The sequence below is a fragment of the Macaca nemestrina genome, chromosome 9, assembly GCF_043159975.1.
Source record: "Macaca nemestrina isolate mMacNem1 chromosome 9, mMacNem.hap1, whole genome shotgun sequence".
NCBI classification, from domain to species: Eukaryota; Metazoa; Chordata; class Mammalia; order Primates; family Cercopithecidae; genus Macaca; species Macaca nemestrina.
This window is the reverse complement of record NC_092133.1, coordinates 55,443,256-55,459,356: the sequence shown is the minus strand read 5'-3', so window position 1 is coordinate 55,459,356 and position 16,101 is coordinate 55,443,256. Positions and strand designations below refer to the sequence as shown.

General features: G+C 39.2%; 1 protein-coding gene across 8 annotated transcripts in view; it reads left to right on the top strand.

Moving 5' to 3' along the window:
* The first annotated feature begins 1,494 nt into the window (after positions 1-1,494).
* LOC105466192 (family with sequence similarity 13 member C) overlaps positions 1,495-16,101 on the top strand; it is a 118,104-nt gene continuing 103,497 nt past the window's right edge. For 2 of the 8 annotated variants that reach the window (XM_024788043.2, XM_011715220.3), the window contains exons 1-2: positions 7,042-7,208; positions 13,638-13,694. In XM_024788043.2, the coding sequence (XP_024643811.2) occupies positions 7,147-7,208; positions 13,638-13,694 (119 nt within the window). In that variant the 5' untranslated portion in view covers positions 7,042-7,146. The other 6 variants (XM_071069568.1, XM_011715221.3, XM_011715222.3 and 3 more) reach the window with 6 other exon arrangements.

Sequence of the window (16,101 nt, the reverse complement as noted above, 5' to 3'; positions counted from 1 at the left end):
AAATAATTTTAAACTTTCTAAATTTTAATATAGTGAATAATTATGTAAAATTTTCTGATTGATATAAGCAAGAAAACATTATGAATTGAATAAAAGTGTGTTTATTATTTGCCTGAACTTTTTGAAGGACTATATTCCATATAACACTGATTCTATAAAACTGTAAGGGCTAGCTGACATAATTTTGGCTGAAATATATATTATAAAAGATCTGGAAAGTTGTATTTAATAGCATAAAGTCAGATCAAACAATATAGAATTTCAAAGGAATATATGCAAAGCTGACACTTAGGCTCAACAAACCAATTGCTTGCCTTTTGGAAGCCACAGGTATGGCTCTGGAGTGTTGGTGGAGTCTGATAATCTGGGTCTGCCTTATGATGTAATTGCCCAAACCACTCACAATGATCTTGGGCCACATGCAAAAGTATAATGTTAAGAAGAGGGAGGCATAAATTCTGTTTTACTCTTCACTGAACAGACCACAATCTGGAGTAATATTGTCCAGTGTAGGGCTGCCCTTTAAGAGGACAGTATCACACTTTATCCAGTGCTACACAAGATGCTGAAGGGCTTCTAAATAATATCATATGAGATTCTATTGAAGACATTGAATCTCTTTGGCTGGGATATGAGAAGACAGGGTAGATTAATTCTGAGGGGCATTCAAGCCACAGGCGAAAGTAACAAGAGACAGGGGAAGGTTCATGTGGATTTTTTTTTTCAAGATTTGAAGGATCCAATAAAAGAGCTTCCAAAGTGTGAATTTTTGGCCTCTGAAGGTCTCAAGCAGCAGTTGGAGATTGTTCTGGAAGTCTAGGTATTAAAAAAATAAGTAGGCTGGACGCGGTGGCTCACACCTGTAATCCTAGGACTTTGGGAGGCCAAGGTGGGAGGATCATGAGGTCAGGAGATCGAGACCATCCTGGTCAACTTGGTGAAACCCCATCTCTACCAAAAACACAAAAATTAGCTGGGCATGGTGGCATGTGCCTGTAATCCCAGCTACTCGGGAGGCTGAGGCAGGAGAATCGCTTGAACCAGGGAGTCGGAGGTTGCGGTGAGCAGAGATCTTGCCACTGGACTCCAGCCTGGCGACAGAGTGAGACTCTGTCTCAAAAATAAAAATAAAAAATAGTAATTAAACTAGATAACTCCCAAGGTTCTGAAGAATCATATCAGTAGCAAGGATGTATTTGATTATCTGAAAATTAATTCAAACTAAGGTGTTGACAACCAATTGTGCTTTTCTCAAGAAAATTTTTTCTTTTAATAGGGTGTTCTAGGTTGACAATTCCATCAACATGCCCACATTCTGCTTCCACTGCAAACACTGCCGAACAGTCAATCCCAGTGCTCTTTCTGGCTGGACTGGGACCACACCTCAGAAACAAACAACATTCTGTGCAGCCGGTATCATCAATCAGGTTGGCACAACAGCAGGAGATCTATTTGTTATCCCTGCAAAGGAAAGGAAGGAATGTCTGATACAGGAGTGCATTACCTAAAGGTAACTTGTCTTGGAAAAACCTCACTTAAAATGAGTCCCTTAATCAGGAGCTAACATTTCCTAGTTAATAGAAACAGAAAAAGGGGGTGAATGAAATATCTTGAAAATGAAACTAAATATTCACTCATTAATTTTATTCCTCAAATATTTATTGCATAGCTACCTTGGTAGACATTATTGTTGACCATGGGGTTATAGTAGTGAATGAGACCCAAAAGTCTTTTTACTCAAAGAGCTTAATCAGGGCTGTCCAATCTTTTGGCTTCCCTGGGTCACATTGGAAGAAGAATTGTGTTGGGCCACAAATAAAATACACTAACACTAATGATAGCTAATGAGCTAAAAAATGACAAAAAAACCCTCAATGTTTTAAGAAAGTCTACCAATTTGTGTTGGACTGCATTCAGAGCAGTCCTGGACCCCAGGTTGCACAAGCTTGGCTTACATTGTAGTGGAGGGGGAAAGTATACAACAAATAGAGAAATGGCTATTAAATATATGGTAGGGACAGATCCTATGAAGAAAATAAAGCAGAATAGAGTGATAGGAGAAACTAATTTAGGGAGGGTGGTCAGGGAAGTTTTCCCCAGGGGAGGACATTTGTGCGTATTACTGGTGGTGTTCCCAGAAAAGGGAACAGCAGGTGCAAAGGTCCTAAGGCAGGATCAGGTGCACCTGTTATAATAACAGGGGAGAGGCCAGTGTTTTGGACATAAGTTCAGTTGTCTCCAGGGCCTGAGCACATAGGGCCTGAGAGGCCATGGTAAATGGTAAGGAATTTACAAAAATATTACTATTTTATATTCTGGGTATAATTCAAACAGTGAACCAATTCTTAGAAATTAAGAGACTAAATTTTACCCATTGGAGGGGTTATACATATTTTTCTCAAAAAAAAAAATAGCTCAAAGTGATAATCTTCACATCACATATGATACTCATGACATTATTATAAAAAAGGGAAATTACAAAATTAATTAAGGGCTCCATAAATTTTTCCAAGGACCACTCCTAATCCTTTGATAGTTGACTAATTCCATTTGGAATTGGCATGTCAGCATCCTTGTCAATTTTTTATTCTTTGGTTGTTACTACCAAAACCTCACTTGTCACTGGTTTTGAATGTGATTCAAGCCGTTCTGCAATATCACTTCCACTGGCTTCATGAAATCCTGACTCTTTTGTAAAAAATTGAAATTTCACTTATCAATCAATTTATATTGCATCTGCATTTTATTGTCAGATAAATCAGAGAGAGATTGCCAAAGATGGACTTGATGTACACTAGCATTAGTTGGGGAGGGATGTTTGGATGAAGACCAATATCATAAACAGTCTGTCACTGGTACATGATTTTGGCATCACAACTCTGCTTCCCTGGGCACCTTTGAATCTTCAGGAGCTCAGTTACTGACCACTCAGATAATGAGGACTCTTGCTATGCTGTCCTCATTGGAGCTGGTGAAGAAATAGATTAGGGGACAGGGAATCAAGAAGAAGTTTTTTTTGTTTTTTTTTTTGTTTTTTTTGTTTTTTTTTTTTTGTGTGGAAAAACAATTATCTTTTCAGGCAAGAGTCCTCTCTTTCACAAGGAAGCCTGGTCATTCCCAAGGGTACGGACGGGAAGCTACAAGTCAGTCTGTCCAGGCCAATAGAGTAGGCCTCTGTTGATTTCCTGGCATTGTAAAGATTCTGGCTTCTTGCCCCAGCATCTTGCAGAAAGTGATTTCTCAGAATTGTCTGTTCCTCCAGGGATGCACAAGTATTTTAAATCGAAGAGTTGTAAACTGAGCACAAAGTCAATCTGGATGAAGCCAATTTCATCTGGAGCAGCCCATCCACATTTAGTAAAGTTTTAAATTTTATTATTCTTAAAAAAAAAAGCTATGTAAACACTGTGCCATCATAGGAATTAGAAAGAAAATATCACCTGTAAGCCTACTATTCAAGCACAGTAGCATTGTTCATCTTATCTCAAACTTTGTTTATACAGTCTTATTTATTATAATAATACCAATGAAAATAAGGATAACTAGCAGCATTTATTTACTATTTTTAAAATTTGTCAGGCATGTCATTTAATTTAATCTTCATAAGAACCATAAAATAGGTCATTATTTTCTCTATTTTACAGATGAGAAAATTGACGCAAAAGAGGTTGTTCATGTTTAAACTATTAGTAAGTGGTGGGTCTTGAGTCTTGGCAAATCCGGAACTTTCTTTCTTGAACTCTACATTGTTGCTTTATATTTTGCATGTAGTCAAGTCAATACATTAGAATTAACAATTTTACAACTAAAATAAACTATTGGTATTAGATCTGATATTCACATTATTGGTCTTAAGAGCACTGATAGAAAAATGAGCAGTTAAAATTGAGCACTTTAACATGTAAGTGAGTTAACCATATTCAAATCTAGCATCTTCATTTTCCCTTTATTTTACTTATATTGTATGAAATAGAATTGTACATATACATTATGTATTTATATTAAAAATGTTATGATGTCAGGGACTGTGTCTTCTTCATAACTATGGGATAGTGATAAGCATGTAGAATCATTTGTTCATTCATTCATTTGTTCAATAAATATACCACTTAATTCCCTTTGCATTTTTTTCCTGATATACTCAGGAGTTATTTTCTGAAAATTCCTAGTTATACATGATGTTAATTGATGATATATTTAACAAAAAATTATTTTGGTCTTCGATGAATTTGAGGAACACTGGTTAAAAACAGATGGAAAACTTTTGTTTGCTGCCTAATGTGCATTGTGAATTTATAATATGCATCTTTTCCAAAACTTATTTTTGACCATGTAACTTTTACAACATTTTCCTGGATTTCCTGGAGACTAGAATTTCACTGCCACTTGGGAAATACGGCCTAGAACTTACTTCTTCATAAACTCAATATTAATTTTTCTGCTCCGCTTTTCAAACCCTCCTGGAATTGCTCTTTAGTAAAGCTGAGGGTCTCCAAAATAATCATGTGTTGTATGATATTTATCAGTATTGTCCTATTCCAAGTTGAACAGTACAAAACATCATAAAAGCCAGTTAAAAAGCCACTTATAAAGACAATTTCTAAACCTGATTTAAGATGAAAACAAACGCCATAAGAACTAGTTGAGAAGTAAAAATTAAAATGGTTGATTTTCTTATATACTGCCAAATAATTTTTTTCAGGGATGTTTTGGTTTTTATCCATAATCAACTGTATCAACCAGTTGTTTTCATTGTAGGTGAGTACTGCCTAAAACCTAATTTTGGTCCTTACTATTCACAAGTTGCTGAGAATTCTTATTTCTTTTCCTTGGACATTATTGAATACTTGCATTTATTGGGTTCATTTGTTATTTCCTTTTATTTTCAAATGGCCCACTTCATTTCATAGAATGAAAAAAAAATAGTATTTGGCAGTATATAAGAAAATCAACCATTTAATTAAGGTTGTTCTTAATTAAACGTTCAAGTCCTATTTCAAATTAAAAGCATTGAACATTTCCATTATGAGTGGATCACTGGGAATATTTACAGGAGAAAGTGTGATCTTTCTCTACACTGGAACACTTGGAATAAGCACCATAGTCAATGAGTACAAGGGATTTGTGGAAATTAACAACCATGTAATCTATGAAACCAAGAAGGCTGAATATAGACTTACCTTCATCAGTCTGAATAAACAAAGAACAGATCTCACTTTGAAATGGCTAAATAATGAATACAGTGAAGCAGCCACGTCTCTTACTCCTGAACCTAGCTCATATGAAATAGTAGGTTGCTTCGGAACATATATGTACTGTACAGTTATACATACAAAGGATTAATATTTCTTAACTTATTTTAGTCCATAGAATTCAGTCTAAGACCATATTAGGTTTTTATTCAGCTGATTTAAAAAATATTTGGAGAGAGGAAAGCAAAGTTGCAAAGAACCTTAATGAAACCTGTTTTTCTTTGAAAACTCAATTTTTATTTTTCAAGGTATAAATTTAAAAAGTTAAAATACAACTCTCATACAAACATAGGCAGGCAGCAGAGATCTATTCACTTAACGGGGAAAACTGTAAGATGAAGAAGCTGGTTCCAACAGCATTTTGAGGATCTGTGTTTTTACGGGTATTTAGAAAGAAAGTTTGGTTAGATGCAAAATGATTGGTTAGATGCAAAATTGGTCATCTTCCTATAGTGCAATAAAATCATAAACCCTGCAGTTATCTTTTTCTCTGGACAGGCTGAATAAAATGTGCAAGTTACCACGTAACTTCACTGTGGCTGGAATCTAATCAATAGTGAAGAGCAAAGCCAAACACTACTGGAGAATTAACTAGCCCCTGGGTGGACCTGTTAACCGATGTCTCGGTTTGACATTGAAAGGTCATGCTCTTCCCCATTATTTCCAAGTTTTGGTAAATTTTCTAATTACCCAATTAGAAAAATTATGAGTTGTTGTTGTTGTTGTTAGTTAACTCTTTAACTTTTATAGGTTTGGACTAAAAACCACTATCACAGTTGCTTCTGGGAGTAGAAAAATCAAAAGGGGGGATAGGAATCTTAGTTCAAAATTCAAAAATATAATTCAAATTCAAATAAGAATATTTAATAGATGCTACATCCCATATCCAGGTCAATATGGCAGGAGAAATGAACAATACAAAGAGGGCAGGACAAATATTCCCAAGGGAATGAAGCCAGTGGGGGGACTGGCAGTCCTTCCTTTCCCTAACAGGGTTGCCTTTATGCAAAGGGATAGCGTTTGTGGATTCCGTCTCTCCATCCTTTGTAAAGGTGCTAGCTAGGAAGCCGAGCTCAAGCGGGCTGCTCTGGGCGTAGCAAGCCCCACCCCTTGCACGGTGTCCTAATCACCAGCTAACCCCTGGAATAAATTCTCCACTCGCCCGGCGTGGGTTCATTCACAGCTCTGTAGTCCGGGGCTGGGCACTTCCTCTCTGGGACTGAAATAAGAGCGCTCTAGACAGATCAGGTGTGATGCAGCCAGCCCTGCTTCAGAGCCTATTCTTTTTCCTAGGCAACAAAAAACAACACACACACAAAATAAAACACCGAACAGCCGCAATGTCCCCCTCCCCCTTCTTGTTCTCTCCTGACTTTTTCTGAACGATGGATCTCTGCGAGCCTCCATCTCTGGGGGTGGGGTGGGAGTGTGGGGGGTTGGGGTGAGCTCTGTAAAATTGGTAGGAGACGTGTGGAAGAAAGCAAGTCTCCCGGGTATTTCAGCACTTCGGCAGAAACACTGAGGCATTCTCATTGCCAGCCTCGGGGGTGGCTGGCACAAACAGCCCAAGATTAAACGCGGCGCCTGGGCTGGCGAGGTCGGGGTCGTGAGGTAACTCTCCAGGTGCTCCTCTCTGGATCCCAGGGTCCCAGCCCCGCCACCGCGCCCCGCCCAGCTCTGTCCCCGCAGCCTCGCGGGCTGCCGGGCTTTGTGGTTCGCCCGTGCCGCTGGGCCCCTGCTGGGGGTGTCGTTACGAGCATGTGCAGACAGCAGCCCAAGGTAGAGCGAGCGTGCCGGGCGAGCCCGGAGACTTGCCTTGCAATGCCATGTTTGTGTGTGTGCTCTAACTCCCGGAGAGCAATCAGGGAGACGGCTCCCCGGCCAGACTTGGCTGATGTTTTCTTGTTTCTGTTTCAGCCTTCAGGATAATTCCTTCAGCAGCACCGCTGTAACAGAGTAAGTGATTCTCACCATTAAAATCAGACTTGCATGCCTTTCTCTGGAAGCAACTATCGTGAAGGTATCCTCCACCGTTCCCAGCCGCTATTCGTTTTAGATGCATTGTCTCCCGGAATCTGGGGCTGTGAAGACCGCGAGACGTGCTGACTGATGGGGCCCAGACATCTTTACAGGTTGAAACCAGCATTTTAGCAGCTGCGGGAGAGAAATTAAAACCAGTTGATTGCTTGCAGGAGCTCAGTGCTCCAAGATATGTGTTCTTGGAGCTCAGATTTTTAAAAATCCATTTGACGTGTTAGGAAGCTTTGTTGTATTTTGCCAACATTGGTGTCAGTTTTCATGGAGTGCACACTATATACATTTACAGCAATAGGAGATAGATGTGAAATGAGTTGAATTCCAGCATGTGGTAAACAGGCTAAACTTATCTTGGCCCTCTCTTGTCTACAGATTTTTAAGGCATATCAGAGTAAACTTTTTGTGCATGCCCTTTGTCATTTTTGTCTTCTGACTTCAGAGATGTGGCTATAGGACAAATGAGTCACCTGGTCCTATGGTTAAAGCTATTGATTAGGGCAACTAACACCCTTTAAACCTGGAATGAAGGAGTGTGAATGAAGGAGTGTGCCAGCAAGCACAGTGTTTTTTTTTCAAAGATATTTATATGTTATAGTTTTAATTTTTGCCATCCTTAATATGTTTTCCTAATATTATACTATATTTGTTAAAAATTAACAGGTAGTGTATTTTGCTAATACTGTATGTAATTTATATATACATATATATGAATATGTACTTCATCTAGCATTCTTTCTCTAGGCTAATTCATGATGTTTACTTCTGGGACCTTTGTGGAAGCCACTCTAAACAGCTTTTCAGGAAAAAGGCATGTGTAAAGTTGTATCTTCAACTACATTTAAAAAATGCTATGAGTTTGATATAGAAGGCCTAACTAACTGGGGAACTGTTTACTACAATTACCTAAAAAGCAAATAAATGTAGAAATAGGTATCTTTTGGCTTCCAAGTCCTGCCACTATCACAATGACTTGGTGAGGGAGGGGTAAGGTTTACAGTGCTTCCTAGGCCCTCTTGTTTTCTACATTCTTTTGTTTCTCTCTTTCACTGTGCTGCTCCTTTAGTGTCCAGTTTTGAGCACTTAAGTGGAGTCACTTAAAAAAAAAAACAACAGGGTTGACTTTAGAAGAAGCAATGTAAAATACGCATTTGGACCCACATTCTGTTTATAAGATTGCTTGGTAACCTGTGCTGCAATGTTGCTCTTCTAAAGCCCCGAGAGAAGGGGAGAGAGGTGTGCCAAAGTAGGCATCTGCGGGCCAAAGATGAGGCCTGGACTTCCTGCTCCAGGTGCACAGGTACTGCTCTCCTCCCTTTGCTGTGCTTAAAGCACTAAGTGCTTTCTGGCCCCGATTCTTAGGAGCCCGGTGTGGCCAAATCCTCGGTCAGCTACAGGCACGGCAGGTTCATAATGGAGACACTTAGCTCCAGATTTCACATGGACTTTTTTCTTTTTTTCTGTAGAGGTTTTGTGGTTAAATGCTGGGGAGAGCCTGGTGCCTTGTCTTTGGACACTCCCCAAGGAGTTCTGATTGCATAAGATCATGTTTTTACTTTCAGAGGAGTGACAGTGATTTATTTTAAAAGGCACTGAGAGATAATTGGTATGCCATCTGGCTAATATAAAAATCTAAGGAGCCTATTGAAAACATACCAAAAGCTTCATAGGTGTAACACATCATTGACTAGGATTGTTTAAAACTAGTCATTGTCCACAATAACATTTTCCCCTCCCCTCAGTAATATGACCCATATTCCGTGCTTCTCTGGGCATGACCCCATAGCCCTCAGGACCAAGGTGCTATATCCTGAGACATAGACATAGCAGGTGCCCAGGAAATGTTTGGGTGTGGTCTTGGCCTATAAAGAGGAGGGCCCTTTCTCCCCTCTATGTTTTGGATACAAGAAAAGCTCCTCTGCCTCCTGTCCCCACCCCATTCCTACATCCTTCTACTCACACCCACTTATTTTCTTCGATGCCTGAAATTTCACCTAGAGATGATTTCTTTGGTAGTGACCTTTATTAAAATGGAAATTCAAAAGTTTGTGCCCTTGGGAAGTGGATTCAAATTGTCATGAATACTTTAATATGAATTATTTTACATAACCTATTTTCTAATCTGTTATGGTTGTGGTTATGTTTGGCCAGCTGGGAGTCTTAGAAGAGTCAAGGGGAAAGGGAAATTGGGAGGGACTCAAGGACAGATTTTATTTTCTTCTTGGTTTTTCCCAGGCCTGGCACTATCTATGCAGCTCTGGACAAATTCAATTTCTTTTTCCACCCCAATGTTTTTGTCACAATGGCCTTGGCCTTTTCTTTCCTATCTGTGGCACCTTTTCATCTAATATTTTCCCATGGTCAATTGTGACGTTGCCCTGGCTAACTTGCTATTTTAAATGAAGCCTGCAATAATTCTGATTAGTTATCATTCAAACCAGCGGTTCTCAAAGCTAAATGATCGTCAATATCAACTGGGGAAGAGGACTGGAGGTTGTGAAAATTGCAGTCTCCAAGGCTTTATCTCAAAGTGGGAACCCAGAACGGGTGATTGCATTGGTGTCAGGACAGTGCTGGTTTGGGGTTTGGAAACCTTTAGGTCAGTGTTGTTTAGAAACATAGCAGTTCTATAGGTAGGCAGTGTCTTTTAAAAATCCACATTCCTGGGCTCTGCCCTCAGAGAGTTGATGTAGTGGGACTGGAGACTTCTGTTTTGACCAGGTACTTCAGGTAGTGCTAATGCAAGTGATTCGGGGGCCACATTTTGAGAAACCCCATAGGAGGCTGTACCTCTGCGACTTTGCCTTCAGGGAACATGTTACTACAGGGCAAGTGTAAATATCTTTATAGCACAACTACATTTTATCTAACTCTCAGTCTGAGTCCTCTCTTCTGTTTTAGGCAGCAAGGAGAACTTCTTGTGGGCACTTCTTTCACCAACATTATTCTAAGAAATGGCATGCCCTGTCTCTTGTGAGCCTCTGGCATATAGACTGAAGAGATTATTTGGTTCTTGCTTTTTGGGCTTAATGTGGTGGAGAAGAAACAATCCAGGCTTCACTGATTTAGGCCTTGGGATCTTGACTTACAACTTAGCCCAGATGCAAAGGTAATTTCTACCTCGGAACATTCTCAGGCTGAATTGAGATTATATGAAAGAGCAGGTGAGCTGTGAAATACCACACAACTTTTTCTTGTTTGTGGTTGATTGAGGGGGCAAAAGTTCAAATAGGAAAAAAAAAGTAGCAACCCTGAGCATTTCACAAAGAAATAAGGGGTTTTAGGGAAAGGACTCAAATGATTTGTTAATTGAATAGAAGTTGATGGTCTTTACCAAGGTACATGAAAACTCAAATGAACTAAAAGAGGTTGTAAATGTGTGCCATGTAAGCCAGGAGGTAGCTCTATTTCAGTTGCTCTATCTGTGAGCTTGGAATTGTGTTCTTTGAGTGGCAACTGGAGTTGTTTAGTAGACATGAATGTTGGATCAACTAATCAGCTCCAGCTTCATACTTCAGAATCTTCTCCAACTTTGTATGTTCTGGTGCCAAGTTTCCATTTTTAACTGATTGTACTTTGAGGAGAAAGATTAATAAATCAAATGAGGGAGAAAAAAATAAGTTCTTGCCAAATCTCCAAACAATAGGTATTGTTGAGCTCCAGAATTGAAGCTCCAAAGCGCTCTGCTTAAGCCCTAGATCTTTGAAAGCAACAATTCTAGATTTTTGTTCTTCACTGATTTTGCTACCTTGCTATTGAAAAACATTTTTATCCACATTTCAAAGCCCAGGTAATCTATTAGCTGAATGCTGCTAATGAAGGAGAACAAAGCAATACTTGGGGATTTGTTTTCCATGAGATGGACAGAGTGGACTATTGGCAAGAAAGTAAGGAAGATTGGTTTATTCTATTAAAAGTAGCTTTTTTTCCCCCCAGACAGAGTCTCACTCTGTTGCCCAGGCTAGAGTGTAGTGATGTGATCCCGGCTCACTACAGCCTCCACCTCCCAATTTCAAGTGATTCTTGTGTCTCAGCCTCCTGAGTAGCTGAGACTACAGACGTGTGCCACCACACCCAGCTAATTTTTGTATTTTTAGTAGAGATAGGGTTTCACCATGTTGGCCAGGCGGGTCTTGAACTCAGGCCCACCTTGGCCTCCCAGAGTTCTGGGATTACAGATGTGAGACACTGTACCAAGGCAACCAATTTTTTTAATTGCCAGAGGTAACAAAATATTTCAGTAGGTAGAAAGGGTTAGAGTCTGTGGGTGGCCTTTGTTTAACTCACTACGAAACTATAAATTAAAGATTTTAAGGGACGAGGACTGGATTCCTTTTATGGGTTAATTATACACCATTGCCAGTAAAGAATATTTTAAAATGTTAAATTATTTCATATAGTATAAACACTATATTATGGTTATATTTATGTACGCAGGTATTTATTTGCTTTATTTTTGTCTACTCATTACATTGTGAATTTCTTAGGGCAGGGTTCAGATCTTTTTCAAATTTTGTGTCCTTTAGAAGCAGTGCTACACAAATTGTGAGTCTCCAAATTGTTTAAAGCGTGTCTGAGACAAGAAAATAAAACAGAAATAGGGAGTAAGTATCTTATAACTTTAATAGGAATTTGGCATTGCTGTGACATTTTTACCAAAGTGTCTGTCCACAGTGGGTGTGGAAATAAAAAACAAACCGGTCTGTCCTAAACTCTGAGAGTTTGCGAAGCACAGTTCCAATGTCTAATGCAGTGCCTGGATTCAGTAAATAAATGCTGGTTAAATTATTTCAGAGACCAGACCTCTTAGGGAACAAAGTTAATATTTCGATTCAAGTATTTTTGAGTGTCTCTGGGGTACTGTGGCACTGTGGCAATATATCTAGGAAAAGAAATTATAGTTATTTCTACTCATGGAATTAATAACTAATCAAAAAGATCTCAGTGGTGCAAAGGATTACAAAATGATGTGTGGTGAGATATAGTTGTTTACTAAAACCTCGGAATGAAGAGTAAATGTTTATGAATTAAAGTTAAAGTAGGAACTTGGCACATGTATTAGTCAGGGTTCTCTAAAGAGACAGAATTAATAGAATACATGCGTGTTTGAAGGGGAGTTTAGTAGGAAAATTGACTCACATGATCACAAGGTGAAATCCTACAATAGTCCGTTTGCAAACTGAGGATGGAGGAAGCTAGTTTGAGTCCCAAAACCTCAAAAGTAGGGAAGCCAACAGTGCAGCCTTCAGTCTGTGGCAGAAGGCCTGAGAGCCCCTGGCAAATCACTGGTTTAAGTCCAAGAGTCAAAAAGCTGAAGAACTTAGAGTCTGATGTTCAAGGGCTGGAAGCATCCAGCATAAGAGGAAGATGAAGGCCAACAGGCTAGCAAGTCTGTTCTTTCCACCTTCTTCTGTCTGCTTTATTCTAGCCGCACTGGCAGCTGATTAGATGGTGCCCACCCAGATTGAGGGTGGGTCTGCCTCTCCCGGTCCACTGACTCAAATGTTAATCTCCTTTGCCAACACCCTCACAGACACACCCAGGAACGATACTTTGCATCCTTCGATCAAATTAACACTCAATATTAACCATCATAGCACATGATTGAGAACATGGCACATGGGTGAGCTTGGGTGGGAAGGTACAGAGCTGGGGAAACCTGACTTGGGCAGTGAAGGATGAGTAGGAGTTGAAGACGGAAAAGGTATTCCAGGCTTGAATGGGGCTGGGTGGGAATGGTTGGGAACAGGAACAAAGGCTTCATCCTACACTAGAGCGAGAGGATGGTCCCACTCCAGGTTCCCCTAGTCAGGATGGAGCACTGGAGATTTTTCAATATGGAAGAGCCAAGAATTGTTCATAAAGTTAATCCAGAAGTTTTATGAAAAGGAACCCCTTCCTTTTCACAAGATCAAGAAAATCTGAGACCAATAGAGTAAACTAAATGGAGGCTGGTTTAGTTTGGGACTGCCTGAAGCAGAAAAAATGCAAAGAGGCATATAGTGGAATCTCTTTTGAGCCAACAACAGGCTCCCAGTCTTGGTGTCCAATGTTCCCTCCAGTGCTGTGAACACTTAGGTCATTGCTAAGATCTTATTAGTTTAGGTAACACAGGACAGTGGAGGCAAAAAGGAGAGTCACCTCTAGCTCTGAGCTTTTAAGATCACATGATATGACAACATTGGTTTCATAAACTGGGAGACATAGTAATCAGAACTTATTTGGGAGAGAATGATGAGGAGTGTTTCATCTTTTAGTTTTCCATGGTAATCTTGAGACAATTCTAGATTATTGCTGCTACTGCTAGAGCAGACAGTTGGATCTGATGTGATTTTTCTTCCCTCTCTCCAGGTGTGACGAAGATCCAGTCTCTCTACATGAAGACCAGACTGATTGCTCCAGTCTCAGGTAAAAGCCACCATTGCTTGGTTCATATTTGTAAGAGACAGAAACCATCTAGTTATGGTGGCTTTCCTTTGAATTCTAGTATCTTCTTTGAATTCCAATTATTTGTTCTCATGTCTCATCTCCTCTACTAGATTTTTACCTCTTGACAAATTTTTGTCTTTTCCACTTTTGGATACCACCCTCTTAGCAATCAGGACAGTACCTTACATGTGGGAACACATGATAAATACCTATTGAACTGAGTATTGATTAGCCTATCTCAATATTCTTATCACACACCCCAAAGGAAGAGGCTCATGTTATTGAGTGTCTGTAGTATTGTCTTTGTCATCAAGGGCTTATAGTATCGTGGCAAAACCTTCACTGCTAATCATTTCTTCTACATTTACTTTGTTCCAATAATTTCATCTACATTTTACTATATGATCTAAACTGAAAAGAAGTTGATATTTCTGTTCTCATCCTGTAGATGGAGAAACTGACACTTAGGAATGATAACTCATCCAAAATAACATAGCACTATGAGGCAGAATTTAGACCCAGTTCTCTCTGACTTTAAAGTCCACTTACTGGATAACAAATATTTATTGAAGGCCAATTTTGTGTGCCAGGAGCCAGTTAAGATTTGGGATGAAGAAAGACAAACCAATGTTGCTCCTAAGAATTCAGTTTGCTAGAGGAGATAGGCAAAAATATAGATGTGGATGCTACAGTGCATTAAGTACTACTATACTAGAGGTAAATAGTGGATTTACTTAGAAGAATCAAACAGCCCAGAGAGCTTTCTTGGATTGATCCCTGAAGAAAATTATACAAGGCATATGAATTTTTATTTATTATTATTATCATCATTATTATTTTTGGTGAGGTCCAAGGCTAAGAAAAAGAGGATGCCACCAAGCAAAGGCAGCAGCTTACTGGAAAGCCAATAGAGGGTAGAGAGAATTGTTCGAGTTGCAGAAACAGCAAGTGGTTCAGGATAGTAGGAACTATGGGAACCTGGTGGAGTGAGGAAGTAAGAGGTAAGATAAGACGTGAAGCTCTAGCGGTAAACAAAGAACAGATTTCCTAGGGTTTGTGTTCCTTGCTAAGGAGTTCAGAATTATCTTGGAGGCATTGGAGAAACCAAAAAGAACTCTCTCTCTCTCTCTCTTTTTTTCCTTTGCAAATAACCACATGGCTAAGGCCCTGCCTGAGAATAACAATAGCTTTCATTTATTGGGTTGCAGCCTTGGGTCAGCTTTCTATGGTAGGCATTTCACAGAGACTGTATTATCACTGTTAAGCAGATATTACATGTATTTTATGAACGAGGATCATAGAGGTGAAGTGATGTTGCCCAGGCCACACAACTAGTAAGTGGGAGATCTTTCAGACCCTGACGTTTTTCAGGACACCATGCTTATTCTCAGTCATGATTTATTCCAATAAGTAGTGGCATAAATTACATAACCTGTGCTTTTCTGTTTTGGAGATGCTGAGGAACCAGTAATATGTGAGAAAATATGTTTCTAAATATGACTTTTGTAACCAGGTTTTACATTTGTGTAGTGCAAGAAAGATGCTTTTGGCCCCCTCTCCCCTTTCCTGGCTTTCTAAGTCAAGGAAGTAAACAAAATTACATTTCTAAATTTTGGGTGACTTGAAAACATGATATAAAAGCAAAGTTCAGGTATTATTTTGGGAATGAGTCTATCAAAAAAGTCATTTTAGATTTGGAAAGCTATTTTTTTTTTTTATTCTTGAGTGTTCTATAATCCTACTCGAATGAGAGCATTTAGGTAACTGTAAAGGCAGTTGTTCTTTCTTTTGTTTCTCATGCAGGATCATGGAGTGGATGGGTGTCTAGTGAGAAAAATGTACTTCAAATGAACTAGCGTAGTTTCCAATTCATGGTTTGATATTAATTTCCAAATCTATTAGTGACTTAGAATTTTTTTAATTGTAAATGATCTCACAGCAAGAATATTAACCAGTGTCATTGGCATTGATTTGTTTTTGAGTTACTAACATTGAATGATTATTTTAATTGTTGGGTTCTCCTTTACCAGATTAGCACTACGTTTGACCTGGATTCAAGTTTAACTATTTCACACAGTTTTATTTTTATACCTTATCCAATTGCACCCTGGTCATGTTCCAGACTACCTATCTTGATATTTGTTTTGCTCTTTTCCCAAAGACTACATCCTCAGGGAGGATGAGTTCCAGCTCAGTGAACTTAATCTGCCTTTTATTTGTAAAAATGTGTCTTGAATGGTGGGCATTCCTTCTTTGCTGGTCTTGCCTCTTGGCTTTATGTGTCCTTGAGCAGCTAGGAATTGCTTTCCAGGTGACTTTGCAAATACTGTTTTATGGGTGCTTTTGGTAAGGGAGCATGAGGGAAAAACAACACCTGGAGGAAGTG